General features: G+C 42.3%; 2 protein-coding genes across 4 annotated transcripts in view; one reads left to right on the top strand and one right to left on the bottom strand.

Annotated features, from left to right (window-relative positions):
- Positions 1-164: 164 nt before the first annotated feature.
- Positions 165-3,778, bottom strand: ecsit (ECSIT signaling integrator). 2 transcript variants are annotated; one of them, XR_005612617.1, is made up of 9 exons: positions 3,654-3,778; positions 3,276-3,518; positions 2,708-3,107; positions 2,393-2,616; positions 2,219-2,276; positions 1,948-2,096; positions 1,367-1,472; positions 454-1,281; positions 165-368 (listed from the first exon to the last, which is right to left on the bottom strand). XR_005612617.1 is itself a non-coding variant. In XM_031740940.2 (8 exons), exons 2-8 carry the CDS (start codon positions 3,429-3,431, stop codon positions 953-955), a joined length of 1,422 nt encoding a protein of 473 aa, XP_031596800.1. In that variant the 5' UTR covers positions 3,432-3,518; positions 3,654-3,778; the 3' UTR covers positions 165-952. The 2 variants fall into 2 exon arrangements, 1 of the variants encoding a protein (XP_031596800.1); XM_031740940.2 differs by having other exon boundaries at positions 165-1,281.
- Positions 3,779-5,052: 1,274 nt separating this feature from the next.
- The window catches only part of eml3 (EMAP like 3), a 35,709-nt gene continuing 14,721 nt past the window's right edge, over positions 5,053-26,040 (top strand). The window contains exons 1-12 of one of the 2 annotated variants that reach the window (XM_031740919.2): positions 5,053-5,510; positions 16,059-16,235; positions 16,364-16,478; positions 16,647-17,156; positions 19,126-19,236; positions 19,443-19,471; positions 20,637-20,672; positions 21,100-21,220; positions 21,472-21,621; positions 23,679-23,748; positions 23,915-24,025; positions 24,481-24,576. In XM_031740919.2, the coding sequence (XP_031596779.1) occupies positions 5,486-5,510; positions 16,059-16,235; positions 16,364-16,478; positions 16,647-17,156; positions 19,126-19,236; positions 19,443-19,471; positions 20,637-20,672; positions 21,100-21,220; positions 21,472-21,621; positions 23,679-23,748; positions 23,915-24,025; positions 24,481-24,576 (1,551 nt within the window). In that variant the 5' untranslated portion in view covers positions 5,053-5,485. The remainder of the gene's footprint in view (positions 5,511-16,058; positions 16,236-16,363; positions 16,479-16,646; positions 17,157-19,125; positions 19,237-19,442; positions 19,472-20,636; positions 20,673-21,099; positions 21,221-21,471; positions 21,622-23,678; positions 23,749-23,914; positions 24,026-24,480; positions 24,577-26,040) is intronic. The other variant, XM_031740920.2, reaches the window with a different exon arrangement.

Genomic DNA, 26,040 nt, shown 5'->3' with positions numbered 1-26,040 from the left:
TAAAAGGGAATGTTTAAATGCCTTTTCAGTAATAAACTTTTTCTACTGTTCATTCGAATCCTTTGTCTTTTTTGTTAAACTCTGTTTTCTCCAGTGCAGTTGTGTGGCATTATCATCAGAGATATTAAGAATTTCACATTAAAAAGCACAAAATTCCTGCTTTGTACATTGACCATATCATTTTTATTGAATCCATTGAAGTTGCACTTGATGGAGCCTGGACGAAGCACCAGTGTGGCTGCACCCTGGGCCTGCGATGGCAGCTGTGGGTGACCTTTGTGTGAGCAGTGCAAACTTGCCAATGCACTGCATTAAGGGAATGCATGGATGCAGAGCATGATGATGCATCTCATCAGGAGCTTTTTTTACTAAGAGATGGAATAACAGTTTCACAAACACACATTTTGCTAATTAACAAAACTACAATCAAAAATGGTTTTAGTGAAACCCTACCAGACACTCCACTGCTGAAAGACCACAGACGATGAGACGAGTCTACAAAGTTTCCTCCACAGTCTGACCTCAACCCCAACGTCATGACGACTGAAAAAGCCAAACACTCCTGACAGCATGAGCTCACTGAAGTCTGCGTGGCGAGCTGTTGTCATTACAGCAAAAACCAAGTAAACCAAAAACAGCAAGAGCTTCAATAGTAGTGAAAAACAGTCAATGGTTAAAGAGAGTCCAAACGTAAATGGAAGTCAACATTTACTGTGACAACTTGACTTCATCATTGTTTATTTGCACAGCTATAATGACTTCATTTGAACACACACGGAGTTAGTACTTAGTACTTCCCCAGATAGTCTGCTGTATTTTAAGGGTGTCAAACATTTCTGACTGAATAAATACGTTTGCAATCATTTTGTATGGCTTTATTAAATATGCTAAAAAGAATTTACAAAAACCTCCCAGCTGGTTGGGAGGGAGTCAGGAGGAAACTTTCTCCTGTTCACTGCTTCACACCCTGACTTCTCCTGGGCTCCTCTTCCACTACAGCCTCAGCTTCTTCCACTACAGCCTCAGCTTCTTCCACTACAGCCTCAGCTTCCTCCCCAGGGTGTGCTTCTTCTCTTTGGACGTGTGAAGGAAACCAGGATCGACTGGCCGAGTCGGCGTCGCCCACCCCTTGCAGCTCCCGGGGTCCAGCGCCCAGTCGGAACAGCGTGGGGATCTGACCTAGGATGGGGTTACTCTCTTGGAGGCCAGAGATCCACTGATTGAGGGTAGCCTGGTCCCCCTGACTGGTCATGCACATGGCAAAGACTGGACCTTCATCCACTGGATAGACACACAGACACAGATCATCTATGTTACACCCTGGAAGTGAGGGGTTGTGGTCAACAGCAGTGATGCCATATCTTACAGTCTTCCACATCGAAGCTCTCATCGTCCCCCAGGTCGCGATCCAAATCCAGGTCTAGCTGCAGAGGATAGCTCAAACACCTCTCTGGGTCATAGGGCTCTTCTATCTGGGGGGAGGGAGGAGGAATGTTTTTGTAATTTAATTCACAAAGATTCACATATTCTATATTCATCACAGAGTCTACAATGAGGGGAACACACAGGCGGTCACTGCTGAAAAGGCCGGCTGTTTGCAGATGACAGCCAGCTGAAGAACCGGGGAGAGCTTCACAGGCAGTGGAGTGAGGGTGGTGTCAGTTCCCCAAACACCAGCATGCACAGATGTCTACAGGAAAGCAGCTACAACTGCTGCATTCCTAATATCTGAGTGTATTAATGAACACACCAAGCTGGACATTTCTGTATTATAAATCCTGTTTTTAATTGATCTTAGGAAATATTCTAGAATCTGAGATTCTGGGTGTGACTTTTCTGAGCTATAACCCACAATCATTAGAATTCAAACACACTGTTATATGATCATCACACAGCATTTATTATCCACTACCCACTTTGTAATGGATAACAGTAATGTTCGCCCACCTTCTCTTCAGGTGGGGTAGGGTCAGCTCTGAGGACGTAGTAGTAAACACACGTTTTTCTCATCCACAGAGGGAAGGGGCCCTCCACAAACACGGGTCTGTCAGGGTTGTGCTTAGCGAGCGCTTCCATCTGGCCGGGGCTCTGGATGCCTGGTGCAAACACAGGAAAGACAGAAACAAACAACAAATATGGAAATTATGCCTCTATTAGTATTTATTAGCAATATATTTCTGACTAAAACACAGAATGTAGTTTCTCAAGTCATCCCTACCTACTATATGTGGAAGTGTGACTTCAGCGCCGCTCTCTGTGACGTCTGTACAGGGCAGCTTGTGAGGAGAGCACACACACAAAGAGTTTGGTAAATACAAGATTTACATCTGATGACAAAAGACAAAGACTGTTTCCAGTCTTCATGCTAAGCTAGGCTAACCCACACGTATACCTGGTAGACGGTCACTTTTGCATCCCAGTCGTTTGCCATGCGAGTGAGGCTGAAGCGTGCCAGGTCTACTGGGTCTTCAGGCAGTTGCTCGGGAATAGGAAAGGGGTTTACGTGCTTGAACTTGGGGAACCAGTACATGATACGCTGGTACTTTCTCATAGGGTGGGTCTTTTCTCCAAAGATCTGGACCAGCAGCACTTTGGTCTCAATGTTGGGCATGATACCTGAAGCACAGACACTGACACTTAGACACAAAAACAGTGTAAAGAATACCTCAAGATTCTCAGCAACTACCACAAAACTATAGACACCCACCATAATTCTCCATCTGCTCCAGGACCTGCACTCCACACTCCTGCTGACGGGGATAGTGGTTGAACATTCTCTGGATGAAGTTTCGCGGCACGAATACCTCTTTAGGAAAAACATCCAGCAGCTTGTTGTAGACAGTGAGGTCTTTTTCCACCCCGAATTCTGGCATCTTCTTCAGAGCAGCATAGATAAACTCCACATGACCTCGACGCCTTATGTCTCCCTTGGTGTAGACGTCTATCACTTTGTTAAATGTGGCCTTGGTTTTGGCTTCTTTGGCGACCTGCTCAAACAGGTCATCGTGGGTGACCAGAGATTTGTCCCTCGTCTTGTCCTCCTCCTGAAGGAACCGTGCAGGCTGACCCTTGGTGCACGCTGGGCTGCTGTGGAAATGCCTCAACACCTAAAAGCAACATGTTTTAGTTATGAACGCAGATAAAAATTCATTCATATGATCTGATTAGATTATTTATTGATTAACAACAAACAAAGAGTCGACTGCCAGCTGCCTTTCTCTGCGGTTATATCAGTGTGGTTTAAGAGCTTAAGTCTGGTCGCTGCTAAAGCTCACCTCGCGCTGTGCGCACTGCAAGCCGCCGAGCTGACTCGAGGAGCGTGGCCGGAATAGAGCACCGTTGTTTCCAGCAGCAGCAGGAGGCAGCAGCCTCCCTGCGTGGCTGAGCAGCCGCAGAGACTTGAGCTGATGCAGGCAGCGGCTGCCCTTCATAGTCGAGCCATCATAGCGAGTGTTAGAGAACAGAAGTGCGCACGGACGTGAAGCTCACACATTCACTCTTCGGTGAACCTCATCCAGCTGTAAATATTTGTACAGAACAATAAAACTTTACATTTCACATTTTTGTGAAGTTTAGTTCGTCAGCTGCTCAAACGTTGTAGTAAGGATAGTTATTATTATTACCCCAAAATGTATAACCAAGTTAATACTGACCATTAATGCCGACAATCGGACAAGACTAGAGTCTCCTTCAGAAAGCGCTGTCAATGTACGCTACCATGTTGAAAGGCCAGTACAGCATTCCGGTCCGACACGCGTTTCCTTCCCCCAAACAACGGAAACAGTGACAGAAATGATTGTTCCGTAAAACCGCAAATAAGCGCAGTAAATATTCTCCATTGAAATGCAGGAAAATTATTATTTAATCAATGCTATTATCCGCGTTGTAGCTATGATTCTTCAAACTATTAAACAAAAGTAAGAAAAGAGAACGCTAACTAAATTTAAAAAAAAAATCATTGTCGTGTTCTTGTCAGTTTAGTCTAATTCAGGAGATACTTCTTAAGGCAAGAGTCACCACTTTGCAGCCATTGTCGAGCTTATGTTGGCTGACAATGGAGTATTAAAATTCCCTTGAATTCAGATACACTCACGGTGACACAACGTTGCATTTATAGAATCGCTATATAAGCAAAACAACAAAACAACAACAAAAACAAAAACAAATAAAATCACAACTAAAAACTAAAAGAGATTTTAGTTATAAGGGAAGGGACGCGTAGAGCTGCCACCCAGGCAAAAGAAAAATACAGCTATATCACGTTATAACGTGAAAACTTTATTGTTCTAACAATATACCTTTCATGTTTGTACAATATAATTTTCGCGTTTGAACAACATAATATCACGTTTTTAGAATATACAGAATTATCACGTTATAACAAAAAACCTTTCACGTTCTTACAATAAATAAATATTTATCTGTCAATAAATATGATATTGTACGAACGTGGTAATTATGTATATTGTAATAACGTGATATTATGTTGTTCAAACGCGAAAATTATATTGTACTTACATGATGCTATATTGTACAAACAAGTATATTATTAGAACAATAAAATTTTCACGTTACAACGTGATATAGCTCTATTTTTTGCCTGGATGGCAGCTCTACGCTTCCGTAATAAGGCGTTTTATATAAAATAAATAAATCACCTGTCTTGCGGGTATCTTTAAGACGTCAGATCACTGTTACAAAAGGACATTTTTAACGTCAATTACACTTTCTAACTGGATCAATAAAGGATATACAAAGTCACTTTACCAAAAACTAATTGCAGCTTCTACCTTGTGACAGGAATATTGTGTGTGGTGAAGACGACTGGATATCATTCATGAGGGATGCATTTGATATACGTTTCATTTCTTATAGGCCAACAAGTTATTTATAGCCGTTTGAATGCAGGCGATCACTTTCTGGCACAGGTTTCAGGGCTTGTAGTGCACACCGCCACCACGAGATGGAAACAAATGCTCGTCTTCTAGCTGTCAGATGATGACTGCAGAGCTGCAGCCATAAGAAGCTGCTGTAAGAGTTCTGTGAAATGTTCTGGTATGCGGACACTGTGAAATCCTCTTTACTGAATCACTATGACTGAGGCGAATATCTGGTAGCACCTTTAGCCGTACCTGGTGCCTTCCCGCCAATAGTGTCAAGTTAGCTATAACGAGGGGCTACACTTCCGGAAGCGGTTTTCAGTCTGTGGTGTGATTGTTTTTTAGTTTTTCATTTTATATAAAGTAATTTCGAACTATATTTTATATTTAAGCTCGATTTACTTATAAGTACCCCCCACACCCGTGCGTTTAATAAACTATTACGCTTTATGTTGCGGAAAATTTCGCGTTTCCGGTATTCTTAGACCTGTCAATCGACTGAAGTCTCCAGAGTGTGGGCTGTGATTCTCTGCTGTCAGCATGGAAAACACACCTTAGTGCATGCTGCTCCTCTAGAAACAGGAGACACCGTTTAAACTGGGATTATGGATTCCTCTACCAACAGTTTGGGTGAGTACAGCAGCGACAGTGGTCCTTTGTGTTTGTGTGTGTGTTTTTTTACTGACACCATTAGCATTGTGGAAACTTCACTGTCCGTGCTCGGATCAGATAATCACATCGCTCTCAAAGGAACGCTGTCAAACAGCTTCAAAGATGGCAATCTTTAGAGAAAACTAGCATACACCGCACCATACACGTCTTTACACAGTTTAACTAACGCGTTAAACCTCGAACTTTGTTCGGCCGCCTTTCAGTCACACCAAAACTCTGTAACTGAATACTTAAATCCAGTTTTTCAGCAGTTTGGCAGCCCTCGTCGCCGCATTCTTTGGTGTCTTTTATTGCAAGCGGATAGTCGGCGGAACATCCGCTCTGTCTTTCAAAGGATTTTTGGTGCTTAATTTTGGGCTTTTCCACATTTCTCCATGTTTTGTTCAGTAACTCGTCCACACTTTAGCAAAGACAGACAGTGGTCTTGAACGTCGATGGAGAAACAGGACGTTACAGCAGCACTCTGTGACTGTGTAGATGTGTGGGAACGGGCTGCACATCGTTTACATTATTTCTGTGGCATTCAAATAGTTGTCTTAAGTCTGGCCCGAGTGATCAGGACACCCTGGAGGCGTGCCTGCAACGCCCTCACTTTGCGTTGCAAACTGAGTTGTGTGCTGCTGATAGATTCCATTTGGTCACGCGTGGGTAGTTTGAGCATCAACATTGAGACCACCGGCAGAGCGTTCAGGAGCCTGAAATAATGGAACAAAATGCACGGAAGATCGCAGCGGCCTGTGTCCATGCACAAACAGTTCATCAATATATTAGACGAAGTACCAGCTGAACATCCTTCTCTCCAAGTCACTGTGGGTTGGGTGAAAAAGCTCCACCCTGTCTGCCCCCACAATACTTATTATTATGCAGGAACTGGAAGTTTGATAGCTGCCCAGTGCTGCTTTTGATTCCCATCTGTATACAAACATCCACACCCCAAGCCTATCTTACATACTCATAACGTGGTTTCTTGAAAGCTGGTGGGCAGCCAAAGTACTGGGGAACAGCGAATATATTAATATCACATGGGGAAGCTTGAGGAAGGCAGCTGTGACTCAGTGCTGGAGGAACCTTTAAGACACAGCCATTTCTCTTAGTGAAGACCTGTGTTACGATGGTAATTATGTTTAATAAATGAAGGTTGTGATACATTACCTGCCTTGGAAAGCTGTATGAGGTGTGCTGGAACTTTGGAGATTTGCTTGTACCTCAGTGTCAGCTGGCTGGCTTATGTAATATGAGTTTGTAGGGATCAAATCACTGCTGTGTTCAGCAGTAACATGCAGATACTGATACGCAATATTTCCTCCACTGAATACAGCCCAGTATGGTGGACAGATTTGCAGGAATCAAATGCCAGCATAAAAGGTGAAGTAAATCTGACATTAGATTAAATGACTGGCTGATAGACAGAAAAACTATCTTTGCAAACTAATCATAGTAATTTTTTAGGGAAGAGGGGACAAATGTGCAGTGTATGCAGATTCCAGTGCCACACAAAAGAAACTTTACTGCTTTTCCAACAGTTTACTTCTGTTAATGGGTATTTGAGACTTAACAAAACAAGACATTTTAAAGATACTGCCTTCAGTTTTAATACTGATATCATTTTTTAGATGTTAAAAATAAAGTAAGATAATATATCCATATTGGAAATACAAAATAAGCCTGTTATCTTACTGCATTTCTGTTGTTTCATAACATGAGTCCTGTGTTCTGTAATTGTTGTGTCCATGACTTTTATCAGTAATGATAACTGTACAAGTTCAGTCTGGGCAGAAATTTGGAAAAGCATGAAAAACTCCTCAGATTTTCAAAATGCATTTACTGAGTCACTCCTAGCAGATGAACATGGACACATGCATGCTTTATGTGTGTGTGTGTGTGTGTGTGTGTGTGAACACAATACAACCCAATGAAGTATCACAGTCTCTTAAGTAACTGCATAACTTTAGACGTTACAAGAAACTCCCCGGCACAGAGTAAGGAATGGAAGACCTTTGTTTCAAATGACAGATGTGCTGAAGTCTGTAGTTTATGGCTCAGGAGGTAAAGTGTTTGTTTACTAGTTGGGAAGATAGTTTTTTCATACTCTGATCTTCCATAAAAGGTCACAGCTTATGCTAATAGGGTCAAATAGACCAGATTAGAAGAACTGTATAGAAATTCCAGTGAATGTGGGATTTATGTTTGGACGTAACTCAGCGTTACCTTGCTTACATTGGCAGGAATCCTAGTAAAGGTGGGGGATCGTACCATTAACCCTGACTGACTAACACTTCTTTCTGACCCACACAGATCATGTACAGTCGCACACTTAAAGGAGCTCAAGTGCATAAGCATAATATAAGTACCAAGCTCTTTACTATAAATGAGAACAGTGGAGGGAAAATAGAATCAGTGAAACGCTTTGCTGACACCGACATGTGCTTTGTTGTGGTAATTGTCAGCCTCTCTTTTATAGACTCCATCTTTGATGAGCTATTTTTCTTTGTCATGGTTTGCTTTGGTGTATAGGCAGCTGTTGCTAATGCTGGAATAGCAACTTTTCTTACAGGAAGTGACATCACTTACTCCCTGTTTCAAGCATCTGAAGAGGCATCCCTTCTTCTGTCATGAGTTTGATTTGTATAACTTGAAAAGAGAAGAAAAATTTAATTACAGTCTGCTTACGGATTACTGTAAAAATGTGTGCATACCCCACTTACACAGCTGGAAGTTTAACAGCTGGAAGATGTGAACGTGGTCACATTGCTGTAGTACATAAGACAGGACAAGAAATACACACCTTTACACTCAAACAAGCATTATAAAAGCCATCAGAGGACTAACGCCAGTTACTGTTACTGTTAAACCCAAATACTGTTTATACTGTAGCACTTAGACACGTGCTCTAATAGAGAGGTTTAGAATTAGCGCAGCAGAATCGAGTCTATTCATACAGCACTTAGCACTTAGTCAGTGGAGCTCATTATCTTTGTCAGTTTGCTGCTGTAAACACCACACTGAGAACAGGAGTTATACTTGGTGTATATACAGTAAGGATTAAATTAGTGGAACCAAAGTGGATTTATCATTTCAGCGTGTTGTGGTTTTGGCTCGAACTGCTGTCTAGAAGGAGTACTGTGAGGATTTGGGACGCGTTGCAGTTGTGCAGAGATCAGCAGGAAGTTGCATCAGCAAATAGCAGCTATTTCAGTGTTTTTCCCAGAATGTTGTAATAGTGCTTCTTTTCAGAAGAACACACATGCTCTTTTGCTGGAGCCTGGAGGTAAACACTCTTTCTTTCTGTCTCAGGGCTGCAAGTTAAAGCTCACTACTTTCTAATAGACACTGAAACGTCTCTGTAGCATTGAATGAATGCTGACTACTGTCTGGTCAGTTTAAAGATTGAAGTCTGGTAAATCAGAGTAGTTTCAGTGGTGCCTTGTTTTGATCTCCTCAGTTTCTCAACTGCCAGTACACCTGTAAATGACAAGGAATGAACGAAACCACAGCAGCTTAAACATCAGTCTGTGCAGTTAAAGCAGTTCTGATAATAAATCAGTCTCACTCAGTGAGATCATGATGTGGCAGAGATTTATGTTCCATGGGCCTTCAGTGGCTTACAGTTTTGTTAACTGTATGTAGAGCAAGCATGGACTTGCATTGTGTTTGTCTGCCTCAGTGAGGCCTGACGGTTAAAATTGTGACAGCGTGTTGTAAGCTGCACCATCTCCTCTGGTTTTTTGACAGTTACTTTATCCATGGTTTTATCCCTTAAGATAGCAAGGCTGGCTTAACTGGTTTTGGGGCCCCTGCTGCAGTTTGCAAGCACAGTGTAAACCAATAAATCCACTCATGCAACAGTAATCAAACCCAGCATTATTTGTCTTTTGTTAAATCATTGTCCTCTGGATTTTTATGCTGTGCTTATCCCGTATAATGGTGGCATAGTGTTACTGAAGTGGATGTGCATGCGTGCATAAAGATTGTATAATGTGTGTGTGTTGTTAGTGGGGTGGGGCTGGGTGACTTTTCCAATTTTATATGAACTTTGTACTTTTAACTTCGATATTGTTTGTATTAGTTTATTTAACGTTGGGTTCACCTGCCCAGAGACTGACTAGGAGCTAAATTTGGTACGAGATGTCTCGTATCTGCTGAGATCCGCGTTCTTGTTTGTGGTTCGTGACAAATAAAAAGTAAAAATGAAATGAAACGGGGGTGTCAGACTCAGTTTCACTAAGGACCACATGGGGAAATGAGACTCGTCACACGTCAGTCCCGCCGACATGCTCTAGGATCATCTAAATGTCGTCGTAACCACTTGTTTCATGTCCCTGACCCAAACCGAGTGTCACCGTCTCAGTGACGGGTGGCTCGGAGAAATATTTAGTTAAGATATAAATATTTTTGCCCTCATATGTCTTCTGTGCATTCAGTGTTGGAAACTGTTCCTTGAAAACGTGTTCTCACCCTCCCACCTGTGAACGTATCTGCCTGCAGCATCAACTTTCCATTTGTATGCTGTCTTTTTTTCACCAGCTTGTTGGCTTCCAGCTGCAGTGTAGAAGTGCCTGTCGTTTGGGTGCATTGTGTGCACAAGGCACAGTTTTGTGTGCAGACTACAATCGGTTAGTTTTAATTATAGTCCTTTCATAAATTCTCTTACTACAACCGCAGCAGAGTAGAGAGTACTCAGAGGGAACACATTCAGGTGCAGGGAGAACATGCAAATGCCACACAAAGGCACCACCCGGCCTACAGAATCAAACCCACAATATGTTTCTGTGAGGTGACAGCGCTAACCACTGCATCACGTTGTCATCGGGTGTGTTTTTGTGATCCTCCCTGAAGATAAACACAGGAATGAGAGTTGAAGTGAGGGACTGTAAAGGAGGTCAGCTCGTCTAATGTACAGTCCTGGTGAATTAGGAGCCGTTTGCAGCCATACAAGCTGTGCAGTCAGTCACATGTGTGCAGCGGCATGGTGGTGGGGTGGGGGGAGTATTTCTCACAGATGGTGCAGCTCTCTGTTTCACTTCTCAGATGGGACCTCGGCACTTGTGCAGGGGCGTACAGGATGTTGAGCAGCGGCAAACATCTAAATCAAAGTAGAGAATTACAGACTGAGCGCTGTGTGTCTGTAGGTGGCTGAGGTCATGATGCAGCATCCTTGGGTGACAGGTAGAAAGAGTGGGCGGACGCTGTGACAATACGTGTGTTAGTCAAACGGATGCAGGACACAAATACTCTTTTTAACTTGTATTTAAGCACACTGCATGCAGATAAGCAGCTAAGCACGGCTTATTAAAAACTAAAGCAACATTTGGAGAAGAGCAGTAATCTAGATTTGTAGTAACATGTTTAATGTAGATAAAAGTAAAACAGGAACTTTAGTGGCTGATTATAGTTGCTGGGTCCTTAAATGACCCTGAGCCTTTTACCAAAGAGATCATCAGTGGATTATTCTTAGCTTTGGGAGCAAATTCTCTCTTTTTTAACAATCTGTGGATACGGCAGAATGCCAACAACGCATGAGGCTTGTGCTGTGTTTCACAGACTAATTTTTCTTTTCTTAAATTGATCCGCTTCGTTTTCTCTCAAAACCTGAATCATAGGTTGATTATAACCTGCCAAGCAGGGTTTACATCCTGTAATGTTCAGAAACACTCCTTTTTTTTCTCCTACTGAACGCTGCTGCTGGACTAGAACTGCTGTCACGTCCAGTAACTACTGTGTCACTGGGCTTCAAGTGCACCACAAACACTTGAGCTCTGTTCCTAAACTTTCCCTTGTTGAGAAAACCCTGTGACGTGTATGAAGAGTCTTTGTCTAGCATTCCTGTGTCATTTCCTGTCAGTCATTCTGTGTCTGCTGGCATATGTTGAGCAGGAATGAGATGTCAGCAAATATCCTCACCTTGATATAATAACGATATTCAGATCTGAAATTTGTGGAATGTGAAAAAAGTACTGTTAGTGTGTTTGTTCACATAATGCATATTCAGATTACTCAATTATGACATCCCTAGCCATAACTCAGAAACTGAGAAGCAAGTCCACGCAGAGATAAGACATTCCAAAATTGGTGACATAACCTGCTTTTGCACTTCCATGTTACGACAGACGAACTGTGAATAGTAACCAGAATTCCAGTATAGCTACACTGAATTTAATGTGGATCAAATTCCAGCTTCCCCTGAGCTGTTGCCAAACAGCTCTGAGTCATCCAGTCTTGGCTTCCATGTGAAAAATGAAAAGAAGAAAACCAGACTGGAAGTGGAGTAAGATCATTTATGCAGATGTGTGCTTATGTTGTGGTTAGACCTTTACAATAGCAAAGATTGTATCTGTTTTCTGATGGAATTGTACATTGTGTGAGATTTTCTGTGATGACCAATAGGAACAGTGATTATTCTGTTTTATTGCCTCTTGGTCCAGCTTACTGACTGGTTCAGATCATGACTATCCCTTCAAATGCCGTGTTTTGTTTTGGGTGGCTTTGCTTTGAGTAAAGCAGTGCTGATGTTTTGCCTCCAAATTAAAATGCCTCTCACAAGGACGTGTGGTCTCATGTGCTCTCCCTAATCATTTAAATCTGTAGTAATGACATCAAAAATGTGGCTAACTAAGAATTTCTTACATTTATAGCAAAAAAAAATGGCAGACAGTCAAACAACTGTGGAAGGATGGTGAGTCATATATATAGACTGTATATTAAATGCCTCTCACTCTCTGTGGCCGTCCAAACATGCACATTTACAGAAATAGCACAGAGTTTAAAGAGTTTAGAATGTTTTTGGCATTTTAGTGTTAGCTTTTCAGAAATTCATTTCAGCCTCCACACTTCACTTCTACAACCAGTAAACCAGTAAAACCAGACAATAAAACACCCCATGGATCTATAAAACCAGCCTACTGAGTACAGGATCCCACTGCCAAAAACAGATCCTGTGAAGAAGCCACACTGGGTGTGGCACCACCAAACTGCAAGTCATGGTCTCACCAGAAATCCAACTAGCAATTTCCCCCTAGATAGCATGTACACATATGGCATTATAGCAGGCAATACTAGTGTCTCATTTGCAATAGCTTTAAGTTTACTGTTAAAAAGTAAGATTTGGACTCATGCGGGGGGTCTTTGGACTGTGGGAGCAAGCCAGAGAGGGAACATAGACAGTCCACACAGAAAGAACCCATCTGGCTTATTGATTGACTGTCATCACTCACATCACTCGTCGATCTCCCTTTCAAGAACATCTTGTTGTGAAACACAACAGTTAATCATATCATCCTGATAAACAGACCGAGAGACCTGGTTGGGATGTCTGGCTCTGTTCTAGACTGGTTTTTATCCTACATATCTGAAAGGAGTTTTAGTGTCTCTGCAAACCAGATCATGTCTGAATCTACAGAGCTGCTGTGTGGAGTTCCTCAGGGCTCCGTGCTGGGACCTGTTCTGTTTTTAATATACATTTTTCCTTTAGGCCAGATAATATGGCAGTTTCTTGATGTATCTTATCATCTTTTTGCTGACGATATTCATCTATACTGCTCATTTAAGCCTTCTGAAGTTCATATGGTTTCCACTCTGACTGTTTAACAAACATTAAAAAATGGTTGAACAACAATTGCTTACACAAAACTGAAACTTTGATTATTGCAGTGGACAGTGCAATGTCTGATATTAAACACCAACTGGGTGACTTAGTTTCCTCGCAGAAGCATAACCTTAGAAATCTAGCTGTTCTTTTTGATGAAGCTTTTTCACTTGAGGAACATTTCGAAACTTAGATCTATGGTGTCAACAAGTGAACTCGAGATGATAATCCATGCTTTTGTCTCTACAAGACTCAACTACTGTAACAGTCTGTTTACTTGTCTAAACAAGAAAGGGCTAGCTCGTCTACAGGTTGTTCAAAACTCTGCAGCGAGGCTACTGACCCGCTCAAAAAAGGGAGCTCATATGACCCCTGTTTTAAAGTCGCTACACTGGCTACCAATCAGATTTAGGTTCCAGTTTAAAATTCTAGTTTTAACCTTTAGACCACTACAGGGACAGGCCCCTCCCCATATTGCTGATCTGATTCATATACATACCTCTTCTCGTAACCTGACGTCATCGAATCAAAACCTATTAGTGGTCCCCCACACTCATTTCAGAACTCGAGGGGACCAATCTTTCCAAGCTGTTGCACCCAGACTGTATAATGCACTTCCTCTATTTCTACGGTGTCTAGACTCGGTGGAGACCTTCAAAAAGCAGCTAAAGACATTTTTATTTCAAAAAGCTTGTAATTAGACCAGGGTTTTATGATTTATTTATGACTGTATGTATTGTGTTTTGTTATCTTTCTTGTGAAGCACTTTGTGACATATGTCTGTGAAAAGCGCTATATAAATAAACTTTACTTAGTTACTTACTTACTGAAACCTCTGGAGCATTCAGGCTATATTTTTACATCTTGGCTTTCTCATAAAGTAAAAAGAGATGAGTAAAAACAGAAAAAGCCTCAGTTTAGTACAGCCTAATGAGAGCGAGCTCTGTGATGTATCACAGAACATTTTTCTATGTCAACTGTAACTCTTATATTCTTCGTAGCCAAGGTACGAAGGCTTCGTTCATGATTTAGAGCTCGACTGTTTACCTCTGCTAAAATTGCATCACAATACAAAATTGTCCGGAGAGAGTTTGCTTGAGTACCTCTTATTACCAAGTGGGTGAATCCTTTTCTTAGAATTTCTTAACCAATTAATGCTTGTGCTGTGAAAAAAATAGAGTAGAGCTGTAGCAGGAAAAATATCCTCCTTAACCTATGCTTTGAGCTGTTTAGTGACTGTGATGCTAGAACTGAAAGAGCGGCTGGGGTGGCTGTGGTTTAGGAATCAGAGTAGGTCATCTACTAATCTGAAGGTTGGTGGTCCTGTCCCTGGCTGCATGGGTGCACTTACTAAAAGTCTCAAAAGAGTTCCAGTCCCAGTGTTTGTGAAAATCACCTACGACTTTCTAATATATATATATGTAGGTGCAATAGGAGGCTGAGCAGTAGCACCAGTGGCCAGCAGTACTTTTCCCTTTCTGCGACCAGTTGCAACTTGTGGTGATTAGATGATTGCCCAGAGTTGGAGGGTGTTGCACACACTCAGCCACTTTTGGTTCCTTGCTGGGAGGCAACGTTTCTGACTTGGACTGAATGCAATCACTTTCAGAGATATTGTTTAAGGTTTGCAAATAATTTCTATCAAGTTTACAAATTTAGAGCGCCAGCATGTTGCCATCACTCTGAATAACCTTTGTCAATGAGCACAACTTGAGGGGACTCACTCAACTTGCTGGCGACTGGTTGTGCTTAGCTATATTCCCATAGAACAGGAACGTTGCTGAGCACAAATATAGTTACATTTGAATTTTGGTTTGTGTAGACAGCAACACATTTTAGATTTTTTGTGATTTATCAGAGTTAATTGCTGCATCATCAGAAACAGACTGCATGTAACAGCAACCCCATTCAATCAGACTGAGAGCAGATTGAGTCCATCTTATCGTCAGAGTCGAGCAGAGTTAATCCTGCTTCCAGAGAGGATTTCCAACTAGCATTAATTTAAAGGATGGATCCAAAAAGGCAATGAGCTTTATGACAGGATGCTCTCTGAGATGAGAGGAGAGAGATGTTTTATGATAGGTTTAACTGATGTCTATTTTTTAATTTCACTGGACAAGCTATGCGTGCCTTACTTGTCTTGATGGAATGCCTCTGCACATTTGACTTTCTATACATACAAGAACATTCACAGGCCTTTAAACCCTAACCCAACCTTCAGACAGTAGTACCAGAAAAATGTCCTCACAGTGATGGTTGTCATGTTCACAAAGATAAGTTGCCAAAAGGAAGGTAGGTGGTTCGATCCCTGGCAGCTCCAGTTTGTATGCCAGAGTATCCTTAAGCAATATCCTGAACCCTGAATTACTCCCATTGTGTTCATCTGAGAGTGAATATATGTTAATGATGGATAAAAAGTATTTAGAAAGCCCGTTACCAGACTTGGTGAGCTAAAGCTTCCTGAGTCTCTCACCTAAAAAAAAAGAAAAGGCAAACTGTGGCTGAGAACATAAACTGAGAAAAGCATTTCCGAAGAATATGCTAAACTTGAGTGTCACTCGGGCTTAATCCCAGCATTGCATGAACAGGCTCTGCAGGCAAAGAGCTTTTATTTCTTTTGACATTCAGGGACATATGATACTAAATGTTACATTTTGCTCTGTCTCACACCGATAACTAATTTTTCCAAAGATTCCTGGATCCAGACGTGGGTCCAGATTGACTCCAGATTTGTGCTAAGCCCCACCTCTGATGAAATGACATAAACTTGCTGTAAAGAAAATAACAACAACAGTGTAGCCCTAATTGTTACCTGAAGTTGAAGCCATGAAAGAACAAGCAACAGGCTAAGATTATTTGGTAGTGCAGCTTTTTTCAGAATAAAGCCCTCTTCTCTAACCCTCATCCTGCTGCTTCCTTTGTAGATGATGTGTCTGCTGACAGCAGTGCTGAATTTCCAGACCGGGCATCCATGATGGAGGTGCGTCTGCAGGCACAGGAGGACGAGATCACACTCCTAAAATCCTCTCTGGCTGATGCCCTGCGCAGGCTCCGCATCCATGATCAGGTCCTACAGTTACTGAAGCAGCAGGTCATAGCAGGTGGGTGATGTTAACTGAAAACTAAAACTAGTGTGGCTCATCCGTCTTCGTTCATATAAAAATGGTTAGACTTGCAGAGTGCAGCTGCACACGCAGAAATAACTAATAATCCACTTTGATCTACTCAGTGAACCCGGGTGCTGCACGGGTGCTAAGCCAAGCATGCTGCTCAGATTGTTCCACAAGCAGCAGAAAGTTGTCCTCCAGCTCAGCCAGCGATGGGATCCGGCACCCTGCTACGAGGTACTACACCTTCCAGCCAAGGGCTTAAAAGCCCAGGAAGAATGACAAGGGGCCGTTGTGTTGTATTAGACAACACGCTTGTCTATTCAAACTCTCGTTGTGTTCATATGTCTGTGTGAAGTGCCTGTATGACTGCTTTGTGTTGTTCTCAACCTTTGAACTCTCCAGCCAACTGTCAGACACCACTGTGACCAATGCAAACAGCCAAAGAGGAAGCTCTGCATCCACGGACATCCAAACCATTCCAGCAACACTGGACAAGTCGACCCAGACAGAGTCGACCCTGTCAGGCCAGGACTCGGGCCAGGACAGGGTCCCTCTCCACAGACGAGTCCAGAGCCTGCAATTGGAAGATGCACTCATGGAAGGTCCTTCTGTATCTGAGGGAAACCGGGCCAAACTCCACCGTGTCCCTGGTATGGAAGAGGAGGATGAGGAGCCAGAAGAAGATGAAGGAGGAGGAAGAGGGGAGCAGGAAAAGGAACTATCATGGGCATCATCAGTTGAAGAGCCCATTCAGCCCACAACCGTCAGAGGCCTCCAGAGGGAGGACCTCCTAGATGGAAGCTGCTCTCCGGAGGAACCAGGCTCAGCCTCGGCCTCATTCAAATCTTCAGACCAGAACCTCAGCTCCCGCTCTGGACCCCTGTCTCCCATCCAAGAAGGAGAGAAGGCTCTGTGCGTGATCCTGCATCATTGCCACGTTCTTTACAACCTTAATCATCTTTCCTTAATCGTTGATTGATTGCATGACTTTTAAGAACGAATCAACTCTAATACTGATTTTCCAGATTCTGACTCTGCAAACCCCAGTTGTGCTATAACCCACTTTATGAACCAGTCATCCTCAGGCTGCGAGGGTGTGTCATGCTGCTTTAGAATATGTCACCTCCCCAGGTGTCCTATTCTGTTGTCTTAGTCACTTAAGTCCACATGTGCTTTCTTTCCAGTGTGTTTGAGCTGGAGAAACAAAAAGCTAAAGTCTAACTGGATGTTTGACTCATATGTCCATATTAAGCTTCATAGCACCCAGAGATTTGACTCCATTGGAAAAAAGAATGAGAAGTAAACAAAAGGCATGTCTACAAGCTGCACACAAGGCTGCACCAGCGTATACTCCTGCTGCACAGCTCCAGAGCGCTCCTCAAAATGACTCAGTGTCATGATTCTGTAATGTGACACAGCGCCAGTAAGGATCTGGTTTTTCAACTGGGTTTTGCAGATTTGCACAAACTGTTTTAACGATTTTTCACTATAATTCTACTCTAAGCTTGTAATCGCTCCTAATATCTTTGTCATTAAAACATATTCTCTTGCAGCAAAGCATTTCTTCTATAAAGGACTACCTTACTAATAGTTGGTGGGGACCACAGTGAAGGGGCTCTGCTTTTGTTTACTTGTGCATGTGCTCTTTGTTTTGCCCTGCCGCCTTGTTATTCCTTTAAAAGGATTTCCCAGAACATCAGTGTGATTTTTGCCATCCGCCTCTGACAAAAGCTCATGTGGGCCTCCAGGCTCAAACTAGCACAAATTAGTATTCACTGCTTTACTCTGTGATTATTTCAGTCAGGAAACATGAATGCAGAAGCTTTTTTTTGGTAGACTTCATAGATTAGTTGTTGGACTATAGAGTCTGCTCCGATCCTCTCAGCTCAGGTTTGCTTCCTAGATCAGTCAGACAGCAGTGTCCTGTAACTCAGAAACCATTAGGAGCAGTAAGCATTACTTTTATTTTAGTATTAGTATTTAAATAATTTTTAGTATTTGTTTTTGTCTAGAGACACATTAAGACTTTCAATATGAACTCAGAAGCTATTTTTGTCATAGCTATCCCCTGCAAGCTGTCCAAACAGCATTAAACCTTTAGTATAAAGAATAAAGAGTCATTCTATTTTCAAATTGGGTGTTTTTAATGATTTTGTTTCTGGTTACATTTTGAGAAATGTTGTGTGTTTCTGAGATTTCAAACTCAGATGGCATTACTACAAATAAATTTCATCTAATCTAATAAATTATCCAAACTGTTTCATCAGGTCAGCTTCCTCCTCTTGTGAGATTGTTTGCATGGCCTTAACAATGTGTGTGTGTTTTAATCTAAATATTAAATGTTACCATTGTGCTTGCAAAACTATTTAAATGTGTAACACTCTAGATAGTTTCAGTTTGTATTTGTGCTGTAGATGTCAAAGCAAACACAAACCCGGTCTCATTTGTTATCAAAGTGTCTGTTTAGGCAACAAATAGTTTCTTTTAGGTTTAAAAAATGTAAAATCCACACACAAATCATGTTTTTGTGAAGCTACAGAGAGCTTCTACTAGTTGTGACTGATTGTTTCCAGAATCAGAGAGTTCAAAAACTTGCAGATCAATGACAAAAACATGTTGTGCCTGTTTGTCTCTGAAGTTAGCATAAATTTCAAGTAGCACTGTTTTTACACCCTATAAGGAGGTCTTTCACACAATTGGCACAGTGACAGGTGTAGTAGGCGGGGCTTGGCAAAAGTTATTTATCCTTTGATAGAGAATTCAATCTGTAAGTAAGTGTAGGCGCACTGGGGATTTGTGGCTGCTTTGCATGCAGAAGGATAGGTGCAGTAATCTGTCTTGAGTCTGTTAAAGCTGACTCTGTGTTTCTGTGATGCTTTAGGGTTCGTAGAAACAGCGAGAAACTAGGAAACCCGGAAAGGCAGAGGAAGCGTCTAGACAAGAAGGCAGCATCTTCAGCGAACCTCCTCACCCGCTCCCCAAGCCTGGAGAAGTGAGCCATCCTGCCGTCACTCACAGTTGACACCACACCGCTCGCTTTTTCCCACGGCTGCTGCAGCCTCGCATTAAAGGGACACTTGTTGGAAGTCTGGTGGCTCGTGGGAATCACCCTGTGAAACCCTCATAAATACACATAATGTGATTGTGAAGCAACAGTCTGTCAAATGGCTTCTAATATCTTGATTTTTCTCTCCACAGCCGAGCTAAAGAGCTTATCGCCAGTGCAGGTGAGGTCATTGACAGCAGCATTATTAACAGAGGCCTCTGAGGCAAACTCCACAAAGGCTCCAGGGTTCAATCAGGAATCAGTCCACCACCGTTTCACTCAAACGCTCTTTGCTGAATTCAAAAACGGCTTTTGTGATCATCGTTACATGTTGTTGTGTTTAATTTTTCCAACATGATGGTATGGCCTGGCTCCAGTGTTGGCAGGCCTGAGCTGTGCTGTACTTCTGTACTTGTGACCCAGCAAACCCTGTTGGTTCACACATGTAGTCATTTGTGTAAAAATGAGTGGATTTCCCAACCAACCACGCTTGTGGTTTGCATAGCTTTTATGAGTATTGGCCTTCAGTCTGGTTCTGGTGGTTAAGGCTTCATTCCCTTCACCAATCAGGCTCAGCCATTAGTTTATATCTATTATAGCCTCTTACGTGAATAGCTGCATTTTTGGGGGGCTTTTGAAGGATGGACCACTTTTAAACCTGTGTAATTTACTTGGACCACATCACATACTTGTTAATATGAAACACTGACAGTTCTTGATGTAGTCAAATACAAGAATGCATTTCATAAATTTGAGACTTTGGATCAGGGGTGTCCAACTCCAGGCCTCAGGGGCCGGTGTCCTGCAGGTTTTAGATCTCACCCTGGGTCTACACACCTGAATCACATGATTGGTTCATTACCAGGCCTCTGGAAAACTTCAACATGTTCCATGTATGCCCTGCTATCAGGCAGGGCATACATGAAAGCTGCAAATATTGTCACCAAAAACCTTGCTATAGTGTGATATTACCAAACAAACTGTGGGTGCACCGTCATGAACTTACACAGGAGCTGTTGTATAGCTGCTGGATTAGCTCTCCAAACTGTTCTAGCGTTTTCTGGTCAGTCAGACAGAAAGTTAGTCGGTCTCAACATTCATGTCGCTCAGCTCATCCTTACTGTTTAACGTTACTTTGAGTCCCACAGAAACCAGCAGTTGCCAAGAAAAGTGGATTCGGCATGGATTATAAAGTTTGTGGATGTAACTGATGTTAATGGAAGATTAAACCCTCTGAAATGTCTAAAGTTATAGTAGGCTATAAAGCTACAGGTCAGCTGTGATTTAATGCACAGGGGATCTATTTGTTCGTCTGGCTAACCTTTATTTTTTTCATTTACACACAGGATCCCCTGGCTCCAGAAGAGGAACCTACAGCCAAGGTAAGCCTGCTGTTATGTCTTTACCGTCTTTTATGGGAAGGTGGACAGTCTGCTTTTCCAGGAGTGTCTCACTCCCATTCTTGTTCTGCTGCTGCCAGTTGGCAACTGAGAGCTAGAACTTGCTCAGCCATGAAAACCCACGAAGCTCTCAAGATGTTTAAAAAAACAATTATTATAAAAAAGTAACCCAAGAAGTTTGGAGCTCTGACTCACTTTCGCTCACTCGAGGTAGCAGACCGTTGACGACTCTTGGGTGAATTTTCTCTGCAGGGCTGTGTAGACAGAGGAAACCCACAGATATCTCACCCACAGAAAACCCTCGTAGGCACCCGAAAGGGCAGAACTGCTGTGGGTCCCACATGAGTTTCTGTGATTAAGAACACTTTGGTGATGAATCTGTGAGACAAACCCATTGTTTGTTTTTCAGGACAGTCAATCAAAATGTTTATCCGAGGCCGACCCATTACCATGTACATCCCCTCCAACATCCAGAACTATGACGAGCTGAAGATGGAGCCTCCCTCTGAGAGACTGGAGCTGGACTGGGTGTATCCTTCCATAATGCCATGTGTTTGTGAGGGTTGTTACATTCAGACACTGCTGGTTTTACCAGGATTAATGCCTCCTATGGTCTATATTGGTCTAGTATTTCTAAGAATGAGCAATTTTTAGCTGTGAAGATGTGGGTGCCATGGTTATAGCTGGCTGGCTCAAACTAAAGCAAGGTTCAGTAACACAGTTTTGTGTGTGATTTGGTTCTTTCTTGTATCTTGTTGTTACCTTAACGCTGTTCTGCTAGCTATGGTTACCGTGGACGGGACGGGCGAGCTAATCTGTATTTCCTTCCGACAGGCGAGGCAGTGTACTTCATTGCCTGTGTGATTGTGCTTTATCACATCAAGAACCGCACACAGCGGCACTATCGTAAACACACAGACTGCGTCCGCTGGTTAGTAGGATGGAATTAATGAATAAATCATCCATATGTTGAAATCAAACTTGGCAGTTTAGCTGACGGATTAGTCTAGCTACATAAAAAAGTATTTGCCCCCCTCCTGATTTCTGTGTTTTGTATATTTGTCACACTTAAATGTCTTAAAATGTTAAAGAAATTTTAGTATTAGTCAAAGTAAGTCCAAAATGTAGTTTTTAAATGAGTATTTAACTAATTAAAAAAAACCTATTCAGCAGCTCTACTCTGAGCTTCTGTCTAATGACTGAATTCTTTACCCTGTGGTGATGGAGAGCCCTGGAGAAAGCTAACTCAGCTGGTTATATCCATGATCTCGTTCTTTCACCTTTAAAATAACTAACATTAATAGTGTTAACAAAAATAGATTAACCTATTTGTGGTATTTTTCAACAACGATGCTCCATCTGGTGGCAGATGGCTGCATAACATTTAGGACACAACAACTTGGCCGCCATTAAAATATAAGCAGCTGTAGTAGCAGTTTGTAAAGATTGTGGCACGAAGACTTGCTTTTTAAGACAGATGGTTTCTTAATTCAACAGGTCTGTAGTAATCAGCTTGGGTGTAACTAGTGAAACTGAACTCAGCTTTTATGAAGTACTCCTGGTCTACGGTGGTCAGTATCTATCAAAAGTGGTCCAAAGAAGGAACAATAGTGAAACAGCGACAGGCTCACTGATGCACATGGGGTGCGAAGGCCGGCCCGCGTGGTCCGATCCAACAGACGAACTACTGTAACTTTAAATTGCCGAAAAGGTTAATGCTACCATGGGTCCTGGCATCCATGTGGATGTTACTTTGACACGTACCATCTACCAAGGCATGGTTCGGTATTCACTGATGGCTGTGGCCTTAAAACCTTCCTTTTTGAGAAAGTATACAGTTAGGGCGATAGACTAGGCCCAGGCTGCTGGGGACTTCCCATGATGCACAGTGTTTCTTTATCACTCACTGTGTGTTTACATACCACTCCAACCCCTCCCCCTCCACCAGAGGAAGCCTGGTTTTGCTGGAAGTTTCTTCCTGTTAAAAGGGAGTTTTTTCTTGCCACTGTCGCCAAGTGCTTACTCGTAGGGGTCGTTTGATTGTTGGGGTTTTCTCTCCTTTATTATTGGGTCTCTACTTTGCAATATAAAACACCTAGGGGTGACTGTTGTGATTTGGCACTATAAAAATAAAATTGAATTGAATAGGATTAGTTTCCCCCCTTTAGGTAGTGAGACTAGACTGATCTCAGATATTTGTGGGGAGAGGTCTGTGTGACCTCCTAACAGAAAAACACTTTCTGTATCGGGAACAAAAGGGAAGCTTGTGCTACTGTCTGCTTTAACCGGCTTCTGAACGCAACTCCATTCCTTGGATTATCACTTGAGTCAAAGTATTTGCACTGCAGATTTTGGAGGGGATAAGCTTGCTGGCATGTTACTGCATGGTAGCTAACCTATCCAGCCACAACACTCTGCACCAAAATATGTGATTCTGAGATTTTGGTAGCATGTGAAGTAGAGACCAGCTGGCAGAAACGGTAGCTCAAGGGTCCGGAAGTATCATGTAGGTCCATGTGACAAAAATGTTCTCATTTGCCTTTCGCAACAAAGTCCATGTTCAAATTGTGCATCCATGGAAGCCATCAGTCATATTTAAAGATTAGACACTTTGCCTCTGCCAGATGAATAAGTATCAGCTATTTACCACTGAAACTGCACAGTTCTGCTCACAGCTGTAAATGTCTGTTTATTGACTTTAGTCTTTTAGTCTTCTTTTCTAAAACAGTACAACAGAGTATAGAAAGGCTAAAGTTGCTCACTCGATGCTTTTTGTGCCAAAAAGACAGCATTTAACCTTTGAGTCATTTTCATCGTGCTGCAGCCAACACAGCCAAACAAACCTCTGTGACCAAACACAGACGGCACTGTTTATTTGACCGTAAGCACATGTTTGTCATTTTGCCATGATGGATGCAACCCGCCACCCTCATGTTTCTGTACAGCAAACATACAAAAGGTTTACACAGAAAATGTCTTTCTCTGCAGTCTCACACTCCATCCTGACAAAGTGCGAGTGGCATCTGGCCAGACAGCAGGGGTGGACAAAGATGGCAAGGTGACTATTGCTGCCCTTAAAATAACATAGTTTGAGTCCCCGTCATAAGTTAAAAGATGATCAAACTTTCACAGGACGAGGATGTGTGGAAACATTCAGTACAGCTTGGTTAATTTTGCAGTGAGTGGCAACAAAAGAGTGAGTGATGTTTCTGTATCTGCATCAGGCTGTGCAACCGTGTGTTTATATTTGGGACTCCACCACGCTGGTCACCCTGTGGGAAATCGGACCGGGGACCTTCCAGAGGGGAGTGGGATCAGTGGCATTTTCCTTTGCTGTGAGTTGTTTGCTGTGTAACATCCTGGAACTTCATGTTTTTCCATTCACTGCAACAGGAGCAAGAAACAGGCTTTTTGTGTAAATGCTTCGATTTAGATATGGTAATTTACACATGCATGTAAAACATCTGGTAAAGTAGATTTATTTGCCTTAGATTCAGCATGATTTTGTTTGACTTGCCTTCCGGTCGCAGCAGATGGCCCCGCCCCTCCCTGAGCCTGGTTCTGCCGGAGGTTTCTTCCTGTTAAAAGGGAGTTTTTCCTTCCCACTGTCGCCAAAGTGCTTGCTCATAGGGGGTCATATGATTGTTGGGTTTTTCTCTCTGTATTATTGTAGGGTCTACCTTATAAAATAAAGCGCCTTGAGGCGACTGTTGAATTGAACTGAATTGAATTGTTCGGACATACAGACATTTTCTAATTCTGTTTCCTTTTTTCTGGTGGTGTGTTTTAGGACGCTGGATCATTTCTGTGTGTCATTGATGACTCTAATGACCACATGCTGTCACTGTGGGATTGCACGAAGCGCACCAAGCATGCAGAGATCAAGGTAAAGGGAAGACGGTCAACGTCAGGTGTTGATGAGTTTGTTATAGCTTTAACCACTGAATCTGTTCAGTATACATACTGATGTTAATCTTTGACGGCACTCAGACGTTAGAATAACACCAGGTTATTTAGTTTGAATGTCATACATTCAAGACAAATTGAGCCTACAGCCTGTGTTATCGTAGCTCACCAGCCCTCAAGTGTGGCTGAAGTCAAACAGTTTTGAAAAGAGGAGTAATGAGACTCATTGCCAGTTGTTGCAAACACTTGATTGTAGTTATTAAGTGAAGGGGGCAATTATTTATGTAGGTTTAGACAGCTTTTTTTCTCTTACTAAATGAAACCATCATTTAGAAAATGCATTTTGTATTTAATCCGGTTATCTTTGTCTAATATTAATATTTATAAATGTTTGTTTGATGGCTCAAAAGTGACTCTTATGAAATAATCAGTGCTTCATCCTGTAACACAGTGACAGGTACTCGGTACTGTAGGTCCTGTTTCTAATATGGGCTTTCTCTGGAGATTGTGGGCGGGGCAGGGGGCGGGGTGTTGGCAGCCAAGTCTCCCCTCTGCTGTTATGGGCTTTAATCCCCAAATGCCTAAACTTCCCTGGGACCAGTTTCAGCACGGCTGTCATGGCAGCAGTGTAAATATTTCATACAGTGCGTTTGTCTGCCATACGTGGGCTCAGTAAAGCGGCAGTGCAAATACTGCATAGGTTGGTGTTTGAACTTGTCATCTTGAGAAAAGAATCGAATGGGCTTGTTTAAGAGCTTCCAGGGTATTCTGTGGCACGTAGCAGGCTGCATGCATGGGCTGAAAACACTGTGTCAACATAGGATTCGCAAGTGGCCAGAATGTCAGAGTGTGTGGCCCAAAATGCAAGAGTCTGTTTAACATTCTTTAAAATACTTAATATGGTAGTTTGCTCTATGCATAAAACACAAGTGAAGACAGTACCACACAACCGTGTGACAATTTCACAACAACGTGCAACATTTTACTGGCTACATTACCAGTGTTTTCTATAGTGTGCTACAATGTCCCACTTTGTCTCATTAAATGAGCTCTGAGCTGTATCCCATCTTTCTAATCAGCAAAAATGTGACTTCCTGAGTTGATTCAGAACTTCTCACTTATCTGCTGTTCATAGATTGGGCAAAAAAGCATCTTAGGAAAGTAGAGGATTGCCAGCTTGTTGTTCCACGTCCATCAGTCTGACAGCAGGGCTCCAGTAGCTCGAGTCTGCCTGCAGCAACTCATGAACATTTGTTAATGGGACTTCAAGTGTGTAGCGTTGGTCACATGGTCACTTTCAAGATTAAAACAAAAGAAATCTTTCCTTTCTTTTACAGCCCAAAGTTGTTGTTTGTGTATCTGATTCAAGAGCCTTAAATTACTTTGCAAAATGTGAGTGAAGTTGAAGTACGACTGATGCACTCGGATCATTTCATGCTGTAAT

Source organism: Oreochromis aureus, linkage group 3 (genome assembly GCF_013358895.1).
Source record: "Oreochromis aureus strain Israel breed Guangdong linkage group 3, ZZ_aureus, whole genome shotgun sequence".
NCBI lineage: Eukaryota > Metazoa > Chordata > Actinopteri > Cichliformes > Cichlidae > Oreochromis > Oreochromis aureus.
This window is presented reverse-complemented; position numbering and strand designations above follow the sequence as displayed.

What these genes read in the sequence shown, in the direction of transcription:
- ecsit (XM_031740940.2), bottom strand. Translation starts at nt 3,431, where the DNA reads ATGAAGGGCAGCCGCTGCCTGCATCAGCTCAAGTCTCTGCGGCTGCTC. An exon ending in CACACTTCCACATATAGTAG is followed by an intron (nt 2,097 to 2,218) that starts GTAGGGATGACT and finishes TGTTTGCACCAG; the next exon opens with GCATCCAGAGCCCCGGCCAG. An exon ending in GAGCTTCGATGTGGAAGACT is followed by an intron (nt 1,282 to 1,366) that starts GTAAGATATGGC and finishes GTGTCTATCCAG; the next exon opens with TGGATGAAGGTCCAGTCTTT.